This window comes from Rhipicephalus sanguineus, chromosome 4 (genome assembly GCF_013339695.2).
Source record: "Rhipicephalus sanguineus isolate Rsan-2018 chromosome 4, BIME_Rsan_1.4, whole genome shotgun sequence".
NCBI lineage: Eukaryota > Metazoa > Arthropoda > Arachnida > Ixodida > Ixodidae > Rhipicephalus > Rhipicephalus sanguineus.
The window spans coordinates 20,328,055-20,344,511 of NC_051179.1; the positions used below are offsets into that span (position 1 = coordinate 20,328,055).

The following is a 16,457-nucleotide window of genomic DNA, read 5'->3' on the forward strand; positions in this document are numbered from 1 at the left end:
TCATCGAACCTGTTCACTCTCATGTAATCTTCGCAGCACACCCATCCTACTTGCAAGAAACACAACCTAAGGTGAATGATGGCGTTTATTACATAGATTAATGCAGCAGTCAACAAAATGAAATCAATCCACCGCTGTTACATCGGATGGAGCCTCTTCAGTCGACTCTGGTTGTCCGGCTGCTGTGTCCATCTTCTCCTCCTCCTCCTTTGGCTGTTCTTTGTTCTGGCTTTTGTCTGAAGGCTCGCTCCGTTCTGCTGCTTGCTGGCTCTGAAGCGCTTTCTTCTTCAAGTCATAGTCAGCTTCCAGGCCAGCTATCTCTTTCTCCAGCTCCACACAAGCTCGTTCAATTTCGAAGTTTTTACTCACCAGGCTGACCCAGCTAAAAGAGGGACCGAAATATAACGAAATTTTAATTACAGGGTTCATTGTAAGTCTCAAAACAGCATGTTCAATATGAAATATGACACAGTAGAGAGTGCTGAGGTAATTACTACCAGCTGCGGTTTTTTAGTACGCCAACTTAAAGTACAGAAGTGTTATTGCATTCTGTTCCCATCGAAATGCGGTGATGGTTTGTGCAGATTCAACCCGTGACCTTGAGGTTAGCAGCAAATTCCCATAGACACCAGTGCTCCCAATGGTTGGTGAAACAGAATGTGGTGTTCCCATGTGCAGTACTCATGGATTAAAAGACATCATTTTTTTTTAGTATAATGACTGCTATGTGCACTCTTTGATAATCACGTCATGTGGCTGCAAAGCTGGTTGATTAAGGTAATGTCTCCGCTGTAAGTGCTCAAGTCAAAGTTATGCCTATATGACACAAACTGTAGATGCTGGAAATGAAATTATGTGCATTACTTAACCCTAAATTATAGAGTTTCAGTCCATAAATACGTTACAGGAGCGCAGCCAAGGGGTGGCACACTGAGCACTTCTTCGGGTGTGCCAGCCTGTACGGTTGGTAGACATTGCTTAGAGTTCACTCTGGCAGGCGTTAAGAAACCCCTAAATGAACCCTGAAATTCTTTTTTGAACGTTTAAAGTTCAAAAACGCATGTTCATACTGATTGAGTTCAGAATGCCTTCACAATCAACTATGCCGAGCGCGGCAGCGCTATGCAATGTGGGTGCGTCACAAAACCTAAAAAGCAATCCTGTGCTCCTTTCTGGGACCCTCCTGTATCCCCATTGCTCGTTGGGATGTCACCAGTGTGCACTGGTGATGTCAGCATGGGCAGATACTGTTGATTGGTCAAACAACCTACAAGTTCCAGTTAGTCCGCTAACAGTTGCGCACTGGTTCTGCTCTTCCTCGTAGTGCTGCACGCTTGTGCAAACACGTGTTGCGGGCCATAGTTGACAATTCGCAAGTGGCAAATCACTCGCTTTCCAGCACACTCGTGCTTAGCGGTCCGATTAGATGCAAGAACACGGCGTCACAGTGTATTGCGAGAACTAATAGGCATCCATGCATGCTATGCTCGGCTGCAAAAGCACCAAATTGATGAATGGAAAGACGAGCGCTGCCTGACAATGATGCCCTGCACAATGCCTGGCTTGAGTGCACAGGAATTCCAGTACAAAGTACAGTGGTGATTTACGGGTCTGTGGGGGCCAATGCAGTGCAGAAGCCTACAACCACGGTCTATGTCAGCGTGGCAGGTCACCGTGTAAATCCAGTGTACTAGCGAGCCTTTCTAGATGTGTGTGCAACACAAGGTCCATAGCTGCACACTTTGCAACACCTCGTAGCGAAAAAGCTATGGGGTCATGGGAACCAAAAGGGGACAGTGCTGCAAGACTGTCCAAATAACCAATTGGCAGCTCAATAACAAGGCCATCGTTTTGTTGGATGAGACTGTCCTATAGCACAGTCCAAGATGAAAGATGTGACCTCAACTTCAAAAAGCACACAAATATTTCAGCATTGTGTAATTATCGCAGCTTGCGCGGTTATTTTCTTACCTTGCTTCCAGGTGCTTCAGCTTTTCACCCGCCTCAGTTTGAGTTGTTTTCCGCTGCCAGTTCACCTCCTGAATCTCTTTCCTGTGAGACAGAAAAGTAAAAACAATCAGAAGGCGCAGCATGACCAAGATGAACCTGCTGTCACCATGTCGAAGAGAAGGTGCAAATTTTCGAAGCAAGGACTGTGGTATTATGACACACACCCAAAATCTAACTGCGAAAATCGACGCATTCTCTCAAATGGAATTAATGTACACACATGCATAAGTTCTTATGTATAAATAAAGTAAGCCATGAAACTTAAGCTTCAGTTTTCTCGCTGATATGAACGAAAACAAATAAGATTAAGGTGGGTACTTTCCCTTGTCACTTGGTTATGTTACTTTAAAAAATTGGATATGCTGATTCAGGCAATAGTGAGTGAGTAAATAAAACATAAGGAACTGTCCGAAACAAGGGTTAAGTTTCTGACTCCAGCTTCCTCATTGGACCCTCATTCTGCACAGTTCTCCCAAGAGATAAAATCGCTTGCGCTGATTTTTCTCGGCGGTGTTGAAAGTCGTATGGCCATGTGGTTTCTCTGCCACCAAAAGAGAAAGTGGCTGATCCACCCACTGATAATCAGCATTGCACAATGTTGCCAGTGAAAAGGGACTGCACAGCTACAGCTTTGGAAATCAAGTGCTCTACTGCGAAGCACCACAAAGATGGTAAGAAAAATGGGCAACTTAGGTGGAGCAATATGAACTATCACAACTGACAGTGTTGATAATCATCTACTTGGCAGAGAAGTTTGACAAGAAAAGCTGCTCAGTAGGCAAGGGGCACAAACGCATTCGACAAAGCGCCTATAACGAGGTGAAAGAGGGCCTCTACGAGTGGTTTCTTGGTGTCTGTCCCGTGAACCTGCCCATCACCGAACCGATTCTGGCCACAAAGGAGAAGCAGTTTGCACTAATGATTAACAACGTCGACTTCCAGCCAGATGGCAGCTGTGACTCATACAAAGCCTGCGAAGCTCTCATTGATGAACTGATGCCTCACTTTTGGTCCACACTTGACGAGGGCACTTCGGGACTTGAAGAGTTTCTACCTGCAAACGACGCACTAAGAAACATCTAAACTTTTGGCCCAATAAGGCGACAGTCATAAACGTGCTTTCATCGAATAGCGACCATGGCAGTGATGATGTGGTAGGGTAGGCTGCATCAACGTTGTGTTCGCAGGAGGTCCTGTAGATCACAGGGTTCCTCCAGGGCTTTAATTTCATGAGGGATATACCACTGCACTACAAAGAGCACCTGGACGACTTGGAGGAGGATGTTAAGCAAGCTTCACATAAAACAAGCAAGGCTGACAGACCTGGAGTTTTTCTCGTACTACAAGCCAGCAAGAAGCATGTGGTGTGATGCTTGTGGCGATCTGACTCCAGTGTTTCAGGATCTCTCAAGCTGATAAGCGGCCATGGCTACTTGCTCGCATTTCACAGAATATACTCATGTTTGCCTATTCTTCGGTGTCATCCTTATTATCGATGCGTGTTGGCATGTCCAATATGATACTGAAGTTTTCGCACAACAGCCTGCAATGTCCCTTTTTAGCTTTTTCATGCAACCTGTTTATACCAATTATCAGTTATAACAATGGAATTTCGGTGACACTTGAATACTGTTACAAGTGGGTTCGACCACGTAAGATTTGTAGCATGAGACCGACAACATGGAGGAACCTGTTAAAGATCGTACACTCTGACAACAAACAGGTCTTAGTCGGCAGAGAAGCGTTAAGGATGCATTCTTTACACAAGTGAATTTCTCAAAACTTAACATTTATGTTTGTCTGAACATACAAAGTGCAAGTGCGGACGGTACATAACAAACTTGCATATCTTCAGGCATGTTTAGTGCCCGAGACATCACTGACCATGGTGTGGTTTATTGCATATGTATCTTCTGTGCCTCCCAATTTGGCAAGCAACTGGTCTGGCCTATCCGAACATCACAAATTTTACACAAACAATTCACAAGACTTAGTTCTTCCCAAATGTCGTACGCAACATAATCGATTGCAACTTGCCAGATACAGATAACAATCTGCCTTTTTCACGACACCATCGCGCATGTGCTGTCCCCTAGCGGAAAAGTCGCGAAACGTCTCGTCATCTCGGAGGCTTTGCTTCTGGCAATACCGGTTGTCCCGGCCCCTACCAAACCCCTACCCACGGTGTTAGAATAGGTTAGGTGTACCGACGTTCCGCCTCCGCCACGCAGCCTCCTCGCCAAACATAGGGTCGCGCTTCGCGTTTTTTCCGACAAGGTGCGCTGGGTGTATCGAGGCTTCAGGTTAGCCGCTTCAACGGGGGCCGCGTCGCTTACAAAGCTGCATTTGCGACAACTCTTTAAATGCTGGCCGTTCCTTTTTTATCAGGGTAACCGCACATATCAATCTGATTTGAAAGTAAATGCACAACATCAAGAAATTCAGTGGCGGTAGCCAACAGATGGAAACACATAGGAAATATAGCCTCTGCGAACAGCGATAATGAGTTTACAGGTGAACACGAATTTCAAAAATATTTTAGCTCGTGCACAAATAAGGCCACCGTGGCAAATTGGTTGAGGCCACCGCGACAAACTGGGTTAATAATAACATCTGGTGTTTTACGTCCCAAAACCACGATATGATTATGAGAGACGCCGTAGTGGAGGGCTGCGGAAATTTCGACCATCTGGTGTTCTTTAACGTGCAATGACATCGCACAGGCCTCTACCATTTCGCCTCTACCGAAATGCGACCGCCGCGACAGCGGAACATTGTGCCCACGACCTTCGGGTCAGCAGCCGAACACCTTAGCCACTGGTCCACCGTGGCGGACCGGAACTGGGTTAGTCAAAAACAAAAAGGTATTCCCTGAAAAAGAAAGCGGGGGTGAGGGGGGTTGACGTCTCTCTATATGATGCTTGTAAGAAGAAAGCAACACATTTGACAATGGTAGGTTAGAAATTCCTTTCATGGGTTGTCGTTGTGCATGCACCATATTGCATGGATTCAAGCAGCCGCCCACGGTGTTAGTTATTGTTCAGCCGCCTTTGAAACGTTTACACGTGCTGGCTGGCGCGTGTTAGTGAAGGTTAACGTCCGTTTACCGACCAATCCATCATGACTCACCATGTGCCATTCTGATTCTGCCTCTCGTTATTCGTCACAGACATGCTGTTTGTTGCAGTAGCAGAAGTAGAACTCTGTACCCTGCTCTGGGTGCACAAACGTGAAATGGTCGTGCCCGTTTCCTTTTCAGCGTCCTAACCATTTGCTTTCCAGTTTTTCTTTCGGGAATGACAGGAATTCGGAGTGACACCATATTCCGTGACGTCACTGTCTGACCCGTTAAAACTAACACGCCAAACCAGACGAGGCCCCATTCGTGCACATACGTTCGCCAGTCGAAATGCCTGCCGCCTAAATGCTAGCCTATTTGAAATAGCTTATCCTTGTTCATCGTGTCCTTATTTACACAACTTATATTGTCCAGATGGGCAAGAAGTGCTGTTTGCCGCGATGCATCTCGGGCTACAAATCGTGCACGGAGCAAATTTGCTTTTTCGCTGCTCCGAAGGGTAGTGACCGCTTGAAAATGTGGCCACTGCTATTCCACGGAAAAATCGCGAGTTGCAAACAACAAATTTTGTTTGTGTAAAACCAGTGCCTCCTCTATAACTTTCAGTGCCTGGTGGATGGGGAGGAGAACAAAAGGCGCGACCGTCGGCGCGAGTACAACCGGTCACCGCCAGGCGCCGCCACCCAAACAGGGTTTCGCGGTCTTTCGCTCGCTGCCCGCGCATCACTTGCGCAGGTGCGGCCGCTAGTTTTGTTTCCCGATTTTCTCGACTTCAGGATATCTTGAGATGCTGACAATGATCGGTAGAAGCAAGGCCTACTCGACCGCTAAGCTCTTGAGCTCTTGAGACCGATTGAGTTCGAAACAGCAACACCTCTCGGGTGACTGGAACGCACGTACACCGGTAGTCGCAGTGATCTGGGCATAAGAATGTCATCGTTAAACTGTGCGTTCCGTGAAGATCTTTCATTGCAGTGGTAGCAAAAGCACGCGTAGCACAAGTAGTCCGTCTCACTGGCAGTCACTGACCTTTCGGGCGTTAAACGTTTCTTCAAAGCGTATATGCCTAGGTCGGTGACTCTACGAAATTTTGGCTTCTTTGCAATAATTAAAGGAGTACTGACACGATTTTGAGACATCGAAAAAGGGACATTTTTTGTTTCGTTGGTTTGCAGTGTCAACGCTGTCCACACACTGGAGTCGGAGAACACGTATAAAATATTTTAATTTTACTTTGAAGTTTTCGTCGCTGAGCATCTGCAAGCCAGCTCCACTGCAAGGACATTATCCCGACGAGTCAAGACAGTTCCCCCGAGTATGCGAGTTCTGCGTCCTGCATGCAGCCTAAATCGCAGAAGTCACTGCCAGAGTCACAGGACGACAATTCACTCATCGTTGTTTATGTGCACCACGAGCAGATGACGAATTTCGTGTCAGTACTCCTTTAAGCTTCTTGTGCTTCGAAAGGTAGTCTCCACAATACACTCATTCCGAGCTATACTTTCTCGCCATGAGACGCACAGGAGGAGTAGAGTAAGAGCAAAGCACAAGAACTATCCGCGCCGAATGAAGTGTGAACAGCGCTCTGAACGCGCGGCTAGTTCAGGCCGTCTGCTGCCGACATCTAAAATAGGCAAGCGCGTCCGGTTACCGATAGTTTTGCTTTTCTTTCCTTTGACATTCCATATTTTGCTTTGCCAATGGAGCGCCACGTTAATGCTTTCCACTGATCGCAACTGGCGCAGCGCAGTTTCTCTGGCAGCAGCGTGCGTGAAGCGAGCGCTCATAGCTCCCTTATAGAGTTCTCATCTTGCTTCCATCTCTGCCTTGTTATCAGCGCCTAGGTGCGATGCGAACAGAGGACGGATAGAATAGCGAAGCTCCAGTGCACGTGCGTTCAAGTCACCCGGGAGGTGTTGCTGTTTCGAACTCAATCGGTCTGAGGACGCGGAAACGAGCTCTCACTGCGCCGTCTCTTACAACGAGCATCTCGGGTGCGCGCGCGCCTGCTCGGTAGCCCCGCGCTCGTGGCTGCTGCAGTGACCAAATAATTTCAAAATTAACGTCTTCAGTATCGGCGACACCTTTTTCGGTACCTGCTGGTCTTTTAATAAAAAAGCAATTCAATCCTGCCTGCATTTTATACACTTGCTGGGCAAGAAGTCGGAATTGCCAATCCTTGCCCAATGGTCTCATTGGAGGGGTCGTAACTATTAGTGCAACGACATTATGCTACATGTTTTCAATGATTATGAAAGCTGATGTGGAGGACAATAAGTGGACAAAGTTTAAGAAATATGAAAAATGTTTTTTTTTTAATTGTCGTCAGAAGTTTTCATTGTCCGGTGTTTTCTTTAACTTAGCCCGATCATGTCTCTTTACTGAAAAGTTATATAAATATAAGATTCGGCAGTGGGGTAGATAAGGATGCGAAGAACGTAATGCGCAATTTTTGTCGCTCTGCTACAAGGATTTTTCGAGATAAAGACCTTCAAAGTAAAGAAAATAACGTCTCCTGGGACTATTTTGAGGTTTTTTATAAAAAGATCTACACTACACATCAAAACTAAAAATACCTGAGCAGAAGCAAAAACATGCATATATTTAGTAAAAGAAATTTCAGCTACCTAACTTTAATATATTTTGTGCAATTCATAACGAAAGTTGGCCAAAACAGCAGAGCGGATGAGCGCTCTACTCCACCTCTTCGTCATTATTGATTTCCTGTGCTTCGAAAAAATTTTTGGCGGCAAAACAAATTGCGGATCTCTTTCTTTCCACTCATCAGGCAATAATATATAAAATTTTGAAATAAATTTGAGAGGTCGACCAGCCATCGATTGTTCGATCTTACGTGGAATCACCCTAATAAAACTTTGAACTCGATTTTCTCCTCTATTAATAAACCTATAGTGATGGCGAAGTCAACGACATTAGTTCTCGGAGCACAATTTATCGATCTAAACCGATTCATTGTTTCTCTTTAGTGTCCCTTTAAACGCATAGTTCGAGAGGAGTGGCTTGAGGAAGTAAATACAGATGAGGTTCACGTGTCGCACCCTGTGGTCATAGCTGCCATCACTCTGGCATTTAAGGAGCCTTGATGCACAGAGGGCTGGAACTGTGTACTCTGTCAAGGTACTGAATGGCTTTGCCAAAGTTGGGTTGCCTTTGAGCGCACCGTCTGCAAAAGCTCGCAAAGTATCAAGGACAAAAAGGAGCTGGTCAGATGGATACAGTCCAGGCACTTTCTTTTTTTCGTCCGACTTGCACAGCGGCACGCAGCAGTACGACATCGCAATTCATGCAAGCTACGTGGTCATGACAAAGGATAAAAAAATCTTCGATCGCATTCAACTCGCTAAACCCAACCGCACGTGTCAAGGCAGAGCAAAGCAAAACAAGCGCTCTTGGCCGCGCCCGCACCAGCACTACCGGCTCAGCGCGCGACCCTGTTTGCACAGCGCCACCACGCAGTCGCGGCGAGCGGGGGAAACGCAAGCGCCGACGGCCGCGGGAGGGTGTTCTACCAGGCACTGAAAGTTATAGAGGAGGCACTGGTAAAACATTTTGATGCGCGATTTGTCACCAAATCATGGGAAGCGCTATTTAAAAGGAAACGTTCTTGTGAGGAAACATTCTTTTCGTATCATTTAGCCGCACCATACAATACTCGAGCTAAAGCAGCTTTTTCAGGCAAAAATATGTAAAATTCGTAGATTGTGCCAATACTGTGATAAAATTCGTGGCGCACCATAAAGTATATATCTTGCAGTCTATTTATTTTGAATATGTCAAAGAGCGGCTTCGTAGTCATCGGCCACAAGCTGTCGCCCACTTCATTGCATTCTCTTTCAGTCCTGTATTTTCCGACGTGGGAGCGGTGCGTCACCTGCTAGTGCACGCCCCGAAAGACAGAGTTATTTTATTCCATTATATCAAAGCATCCATCTTCTCGCAAATGTTTACACAAATTGCAAATAAGTGGTTTGTAGTAAAAGATTCTGAAGGCTCACTTGATCTCATATGCGAAATGCCCCTTAACATGACACCTGCTCTTTATATGATGCTGACCGCAAATACATTAATTAATCTTTCGTGGGCAAATGAAGGGTGAATTCAACACGCGTCACGCAACTGCAGATTTACATTTGTAGACAAATGCGGGCACGATCGCCTAGGCCACGGTGTTGCCGAGGCCGAAGGTGGTGTTTATGAGCTTCACGCCGCATGCCGAACCGTCATGCATAAAACACTACGAAGTCTTTATATCTAACTTATGTATATGATATTACAATACCACACAATCCTCACAGTGCCTTGCGATATTGCTAAACACGCTAAAACACCGAATGTTAGAAGCATCAGGTTTGTGCTGGGTATAGCTAGGTGGCCACCGTCCCGCGCGCGCCTCCTTTCGGCAAGAAAGGGAAAGAGGTCCCTGATTTCTCCTCATTCCAATGCGCCGTCGCTCCACCTAAACTATTCTAACACCATGCCCCTACCAGAACGACAGAGGGCAGCAGAGGAAAATGAAAAAGGACGGATTGGTAAACAGCCCACAAACGCTCGTAGATTAAAGGATACAAGACCCTTCTATTGAACACCAAGATTGACGTCACATCCCATATTTCTCAAGACAGGTGATTTCCAATAGATACAGCAGTTGAGTCTGTTGCATTTGCCCAGAGACCCAAACAGCTGTTTGTTGAGAAATAATTTTAAAACTTGGAAGGTAAAAGTTAGCTTCGAGTAAGTAGCTGGTACTTATCAAATAATTACAACTGCATCAAGGTTCAGCAAAAAAGAAAAGCTTTAGCCTGTAGTTCAGGTACTGCTGAAAAGAATGATACCAAATTTGTTTAAATATGTTCACAGAAACCTCCTCAAAACTTCCGTAAAGCAGATTCACTACACAAAAATAACAAAGCTGAGAAAATTTGCCATAATTCCATAACATATTTTTGCAGAGCATAATTTGGACTACAAATACTTCGAAATTGTGAGTAAAAGTTGAGATTTGAAATGTTTTTGCTATTTCAAAACCCTCGTCCCTCCTTAAGCGTACCCAACAAAGTGGACGAGAAGCGCCCTCCTTCGTAGCTCAATTGACAGAGCATTGGACGTGTAATTCAAAGGTTGTGGGTACGGTTCACACCGATGGAAAGGGTAATCTTTCGTCCACTTTAATTCTCCTGAATTCAGGCCATAATCATTACACTACAGTTAAAAAAAAACACACACACACACACGAAACAATGCCCCTTATGCTTTCCTTGGCTTAACTGTTGGTTTCATTGGTGGTGTCTAAGAAAGACACGAGCCCCTCGAACAATTCTTTTTTCGTACAAGGCAAATTTATTTCTATTGTAGAAGCACCATGCTTTGCAAGCTACTCACCTCAATTCTTGCAGTTGGCGCTGCAGTTGGTGGAGCATGCGAACGAGAGCAGCATTGTAGCCCTTCCAGGCCTCGGCACCAAATCGAGCCATTAGCTCCAAGTTGGCAATACGGGTGGCTTGATGTTCCAACTGCGCCGACGAGTTGTCGACGCACTCCGACCAGGACGCGACGTCAGTCGTTTTGCCAGCAGGCGGCTGCGGAAGCTCGTATCTGGAAACCGTCGAAGAATATATGAAACCGGCATCACAAAGAACAAACTCGTCACCGACAGTGTGAATCTGCCCTAATCAAGATGGATGCTCCTTAACCCAGGAAAACGAGTTAACGTCCACTCTTAGGGGGAACACTGCTCAACGTGGCCACGCATCAAAGTGGTGCAACACAAGCATGCAGATGTGCTTGGTGTCATCTGCTACCGCACTGTTCTTTATTTGCTGTGAAATACAGCAAGAGCAGCGCACCCCTGTGCACCTGTGCCACTTCAGTTCGATGCACAGCCGCAACAGATGCAGCGGCACTCTGCACCGCGCTGCCACACTGTGCAGTGTTCACCCCAAGAGTGGACAAGCCTGAACATACAAATGAAAGTGTCGTACTGATACAAAGCACTAAATTTTATTAATTAGTCGTGACAGCAGCAGCTTCACCAGTCACCTCACTGCACAGCAAGAAGGTACCGATTGTCTTCACAATCAATCACCAAATGGAAAGAAAAAAGAAAACAAAGCACACAGTTGTTGCTTAGTGTTATAAATGTTGGCAGGGGGGTGCGCAAGGGGCACTTGCACCCCACTCCCGTCGCTATGCAACGTGTTTGCACCCCCGAAGACAAAATCCACACCCATGGTTAGTGTGCATGATTTTTGCATATAGTATGACATACCAGTGTATAAAAATACGATCACAAATTTAGGGGTGAAAAACAAAAGCCTCATGTTGTAAACAGGAAAATGCGGTAATTGACAGAGGAGTAAGCAAATATAGTTCTGTCCAAAAGAACAAGGTATACCATGCATCATTACGAATTGTAATAGCTAACTGGCATTTCCAAACACTTCAAGCTTCAAAAAGGAAATCTTTCATAATAAATACAAATTTGCAAAGCCATTATTATTGCAGACACATTAAAAAGAAGAAAGAAATGCAATGAATTAATATGTCTACACGCGAAAAATTTTCTAACAACTGCGAATACATATTAAAGATAAATACTGCAAAAGCACTTCTCGATAGAAACAAAATCAGCACACGATCTTCTTTTTTTGCATGAAACAAGAGAAGATTGGAGTTTCCACCAGTACTTGTGCTATGCAGAGAATCAGTCCTCAACCGCATGTTTCAAAGATAGACTGCACAGTTCTGGTCGCAAACAATGAAGTTTTCGCTCAGCTTCACATTCCAGATGCTTCTAGCACACATTGCTGTTTCATCTTTGGTGAATCCTCCAGAGCAGAATTTGAAGTTCTGGCACAGGTTTTCAAATAAAAATGACTTGATTATCTTTAACACTAAAGGTGCCCTTAAACACCAACACAACATTACTGTTGGTCTGTGTTGCCTCATGAATATCGTACCACAAACGTTTTTCGAATATATCGAGTATAGGTGAAGTTATCGCATGAGGCGAGTATTACTGTCATCACTACGAGCATGCTGGAAGCCATGCAGGAAGTGTTTGCAAAGGGGTAAACAGGTGCCAAAATGTTACACTGCCATGCATTATGGCCTTGAGCATTTCATCTTATTGTTTTTTCGTTAAAATTTGTTGGTCAGTGCTTCTGGTACAGTTCAGAGCAATGCAACATGTGGTTTCGAGGAGAGTCCGCCAGCGCATCATTCACGAAATCCGCATATAACTATCTTGTCGAGAGTGTAAATGCATGCCGAAATTTGATGGATTCTCAGTTTTGCACAGGCACAGGAATGAAGAAACGCGTCGAATGATTTAGGCACGGCATATCTATAATAGTGGTAGCGCATGCGTGAGTCAACTGTCGATTAACTTGCATAAAGAAGAAATCGAATGCATTAACAGTTATGTTTCACGTAGAACCCCATGCGTGCTGGATTGATAGGTTCACCTATTGCCTGGGCATGCGTAGATAAGCTTTCGTGCCTTCTTTCTTTTCCACCATTCTGCACCTTTGCAGTCTTTAGTCGGCGTTTTTGGTGTCTTGACTTCTCTCCTGTGTCTGTGTTTGCACGCCCAGTCTTTTAGAATGAATACTTACCAACTAGCTCAGCTCTCTGTCATTCTAAGATGAAATAATTTCATGTTTTACATACCTTACTTTGTTTTTTTCTGTCTAACATGTCTGAAAGTTGTATTTCATGCACTAGTGTTGATTTTCTTTTCTCTCTCTTCTTTTTCGCGTGCAGCCACCCCGTACGTAATACCCACGCAATAGTGGCCTTAGGCGTCTTGTGAATAAATAAATAAATAACTAAACTAGCCCAACGGTTCACGCTTCACCTGTTCGACCCACCCGCAGCGCAGTTGGCGAAGATATTGCGAATGAGAGAGCAAGCTATTAGTGGTTATCTTTGAGACGAAATTACAGTTTTCCTACCGTAAGTGATTCTTTGAAACTGTTCGAAACTGTTCAATGAGCGGCAGATTATACTCAGCGGCTATCAGAGAAACAATGCAGTGGCTGAACGAAAGCTTTCCATCTGATGGCTACCAGAGTATAATATATACGAGGAGCGAGCATTAAAGCAGTAAATGCGATAGCGCACGGTGTGGCACGTTCCCAGACAGTCTTGCGTTATCCGTGCGAAATGGATTAAACGAACAATTGAGGCCAAGCTACCGGCACAATTCCTTCTGCGCGATTCTCCCGGCAGAATATTCGCTCCATTCTAATCGAAGAAGCGAATCAAGGCAACACGACTCACCGTTTCATGCTCATCATTTCCATGGGCAATCTCGATTGAAGACGTTCGAACTCCGTCTTCATGATTTCGCTCTGCAAACCGAAAAAAAAAAAAACACAGATCAGTAAAGCGCGCCTGCTACAATAGCGCCCATCGTCACAAGCCAAGTAGTCACATTAACATTCGAACGCATCATTATTACCTCAAACTGATGCAGCGACAGCTGGGGCAAATGTTCCAGGTAATTTTTTGTAGGTCTGTATCGCCTCGTCTCTTCTTCGACCATCGCCATGACCTGGAAAGGTGAGAGTTGAAGAATGTAAACATCGTAGCTTCGGACAGTGCGATGACGCAGTTCTCATCTGTCACTTCACAAAGTCATATACGCAACGGGTATTTGCGCCAAAATTTAGAGGCACAGGCATGCAGACTAGTTAGCAGTAGCGTTAGGAATCCAAAAACTTACGGCTTCGCGAATTCCAGGCTCGTCATAGCCTTGGTCGATGTAAGGCAGCGCGTCGACGATCACCTCTCCAGCCATGCTCGCGATTTCTAGCAAAATCTACGCTCGGATTTGGATGCGACTGTGTACGGATAAAAGCATAACCGCATAACTAAGGTGTCACGTGGCCTAAAAAAATATGACGCTTCTAACGCAATTTTCTCGGTTTTAGTCGAGGTAATCCCCCCAAAAATATTGTTGAAACTCGTTGGTTTTAGCATTGGTTTATATTTTGAATATGCCACGTTGCAATTGCAACGACTACGCATTTTGCTTCTCACTTTATAACTTTACACTTACAAAACTAATTTTTTATCCAAATTGTTTTTAAAATATTTTTTTATAAGTCCATAGCTTATAGTTGCTTTTAACATGTCCGCTGAGACAGTCCAAATCACTAACATTGCCCGCGCGATGTTTGGCATCGCCATTGCCGTACGCATCAAGCTGCCTTGTTTTGTTTTGAGCGGTGCGCGATAAACTTACCACGAACTTTCGAAATGCCTTCAGCCAGCCCAAACCGGGAGATGGACCACTACTATTCCACCGAGGAAGATATGGACGTATATAAGCCCTCCAAGGAAGACATGGATAGCGCTGAACAAGAGCTACGCGTCAAACTGGAACGGTTCGGCGCCGTTAGCGACTTGGGCGGGACAGATAGCATCGTCAACGAAGTCGTTGACAAGGTGAGCGAACTGGTTGCCTCCCCCGATGACACGGCGGAAGAGGAGTCCAAAACTGATCCGCTCTTGCCCTATCTGGAAGCCGAAAAGAAGTTGTTGTGCGCCAGGAAGCGTACTGGAGTCGCCGCGTCTCGACGGCCGCTACCAACGCGCCGCGGAAGCGGCGACAGCGCTCCGCTGCCGCACGAAGACAACTCGGAATTGTTCCGGCGAATCGCCTCAGTGGTTTCCGGCAAAGGCGTCGAGTACAAGGCGTGCAGCCAAGAGCAATACTGTGCCGAGCTCGTAAGCAAGTTGACTGGCATGTGCGCGGAAGCCAAGCCGTGGACTGCATCGTCGAGCGACGCGCGTTACGCGGAGCGTCCCACTGTGTTGGACCGTATGCTGCTCAAAGTCTCGCGTATCGCTCTTTCGCGCCTCGTCGAGACCGAAGTGCGCGGCTGCCTGGAAGACGAAGACGAGACGGAACTTCCGAAAGAGCTGGCGCGTTACGTCGGACTGACGGCGAAGTTGGACGCGGAAGAGGCCCGACGCTACGTGCACGTCCAAGACTTGAGCGCCCAGCGTGAGGAGCGAGCAGTGTACGTGAGGACGCTGTTGGCCCAAGGCGAACGGCTACGTGGCGCGCGCGAGAACGTGGAGCAGCGCGAGTCCCACGTCGGCATTGTGATTCGAGGCGTCTGCGACTTGCACGATTCCCTCGCTTCGAGAGTACAACTGTGCAAGTCGCTGGTCGCGGCTGCCGACAACGTTCAAGCAGTTCAAGCGCGTCAAGAAAACGCCGCCGCCGCTGCTGCCACCTCGGTGTGCTTAGACGACGATCCAGTGGGAGCTGTCTTCGACCAGCGCTGCTCCCAACTTGTCGCCGCCATGGCCGCGATAGTCGACCAGCTCGATCAAATGCAGCTTCGGAGGGAGCGCATGACTGAACTCGTCGACAGGCTCGAAGCCGACATGACGGCCCGCTGTCAGGGCAGCATGAGCAAGTGGCACGATGGCGTGCGCGCCAACACCCTGAAGAGAAACGGGAACCTGAAGTTGCTGCGCGCGTTGTTCATTGAATTCCATACTAACCCGACGCGTTTCGTTTCTCGAATGAAAACCGCTAGAATGCTTAAAGCGCGCGGCACACTGCCTGTTGTCCAGCAAAAGAAAGACGACGCGAAGCATCCCTGAAAGTTTGGTTGCTGGAAAAGAAAATAAATGTTGTTGGCTTCTAAAAGTTCGTCATATTGTTTTGAAGTTACGAAAATGAAAGTACGTATGTACAGGCTGTTTCACACTTAGGGGAAATCTCAGAGTGCGTGGCATCGTGATGCGGCCAGCGCTGCAACCACGCGCCGTCAGCAGCTCGCGCGTGCGCAGATGTATGTACGTACATACAAGTCTACACCAGTCATGGGCTAGTTACCAGTAAAAAGTAACAGTGTTACAGTTACAGTTACCTAAGCCAAAAAAGTAACTCTGTTACAGTTACAGTTACAGAGTTTCCAAAAGTAACGTGTTACAGTTACTGTGAAAAAGTAACGCCGTTACTTTTCCGTTACTGTATAAAGTAAGTACTAGATCACAAAACAAATTATAGTGTTTATTTAATCAAAATGTGCGAAGGCGTGTGGGTAGTCATAATTGCATGTGGTAAAACCCTAGACGAAGGAAACCTGTAAAAAGGGGCAGGGGCGTAGCCAGGGGGGGGGGGGGGGCTTATGGGGCTTCAGCCCCCCCCGAAATTTTTCGTGCTCTCTTTCACCACCGACAAGGGGCGTCGCCCGGGGGGGGGGGGGGTGAGATTTATTGGGCTTCAGCCTCCCCGCCACCCCTGTGAATTTTTTTTTCTTTTTTTCGTTCTATTATACACCGCCGTGCGAAATAACCACCTTCACCGAAAACCACCCAGGAT

General features: G+C 46.3%; 2 protein-coding genes across 2 annotated transcripts; one reads left to right on the top strand and one right to left on the bottom strand.

Moving 5' to 3' along the window:
* Positions 1–67: 67 nt before the first annotated feature.
* On the bottom strand, positions 68–13,974 carry LOC119389558 (pre-mRNA-splicing factor SPF27). The gene is made up of 6 exons (XM_037656873.2): positions 13,836–13,974; positions 13,572–13,664; positions 13,391–13,461; positions 10,490–10,702; positions 1,972–2,052; positions 68–382 (listed from the first exon to the last, which is right to left on the bottom strand). Exons 1-6 carry the CDS (start codon positions 13,908–13,910, stop codon positions 124–126), a joined length of 792 nt encoding a protein of 263 aa, XP_037512801.1. The 5' UTR covers positions 13,911–13,974; the 3' UTR covers positions 68–123.
* Positions 13,975–14,297: 323 nt separating this feature from the next.
* Positions 14,298–15,797, top strand: LOC119389559 (uncharacterized). The gene has a single exon (XM_037656875.2). The coding sequence runs from the start codon at positions 14,372–14,374 to the stop codon at positions 15,731–15,733; it is 1,362 nt and encodes a 453-aa protein (XP_037512803.1). The 5' UTR covers positions 14,298–14,371; the 3' UTR covers positions 15,734–15,797.
* Positions 15,798–16,457: the final 660 nt, after the last annotated feature.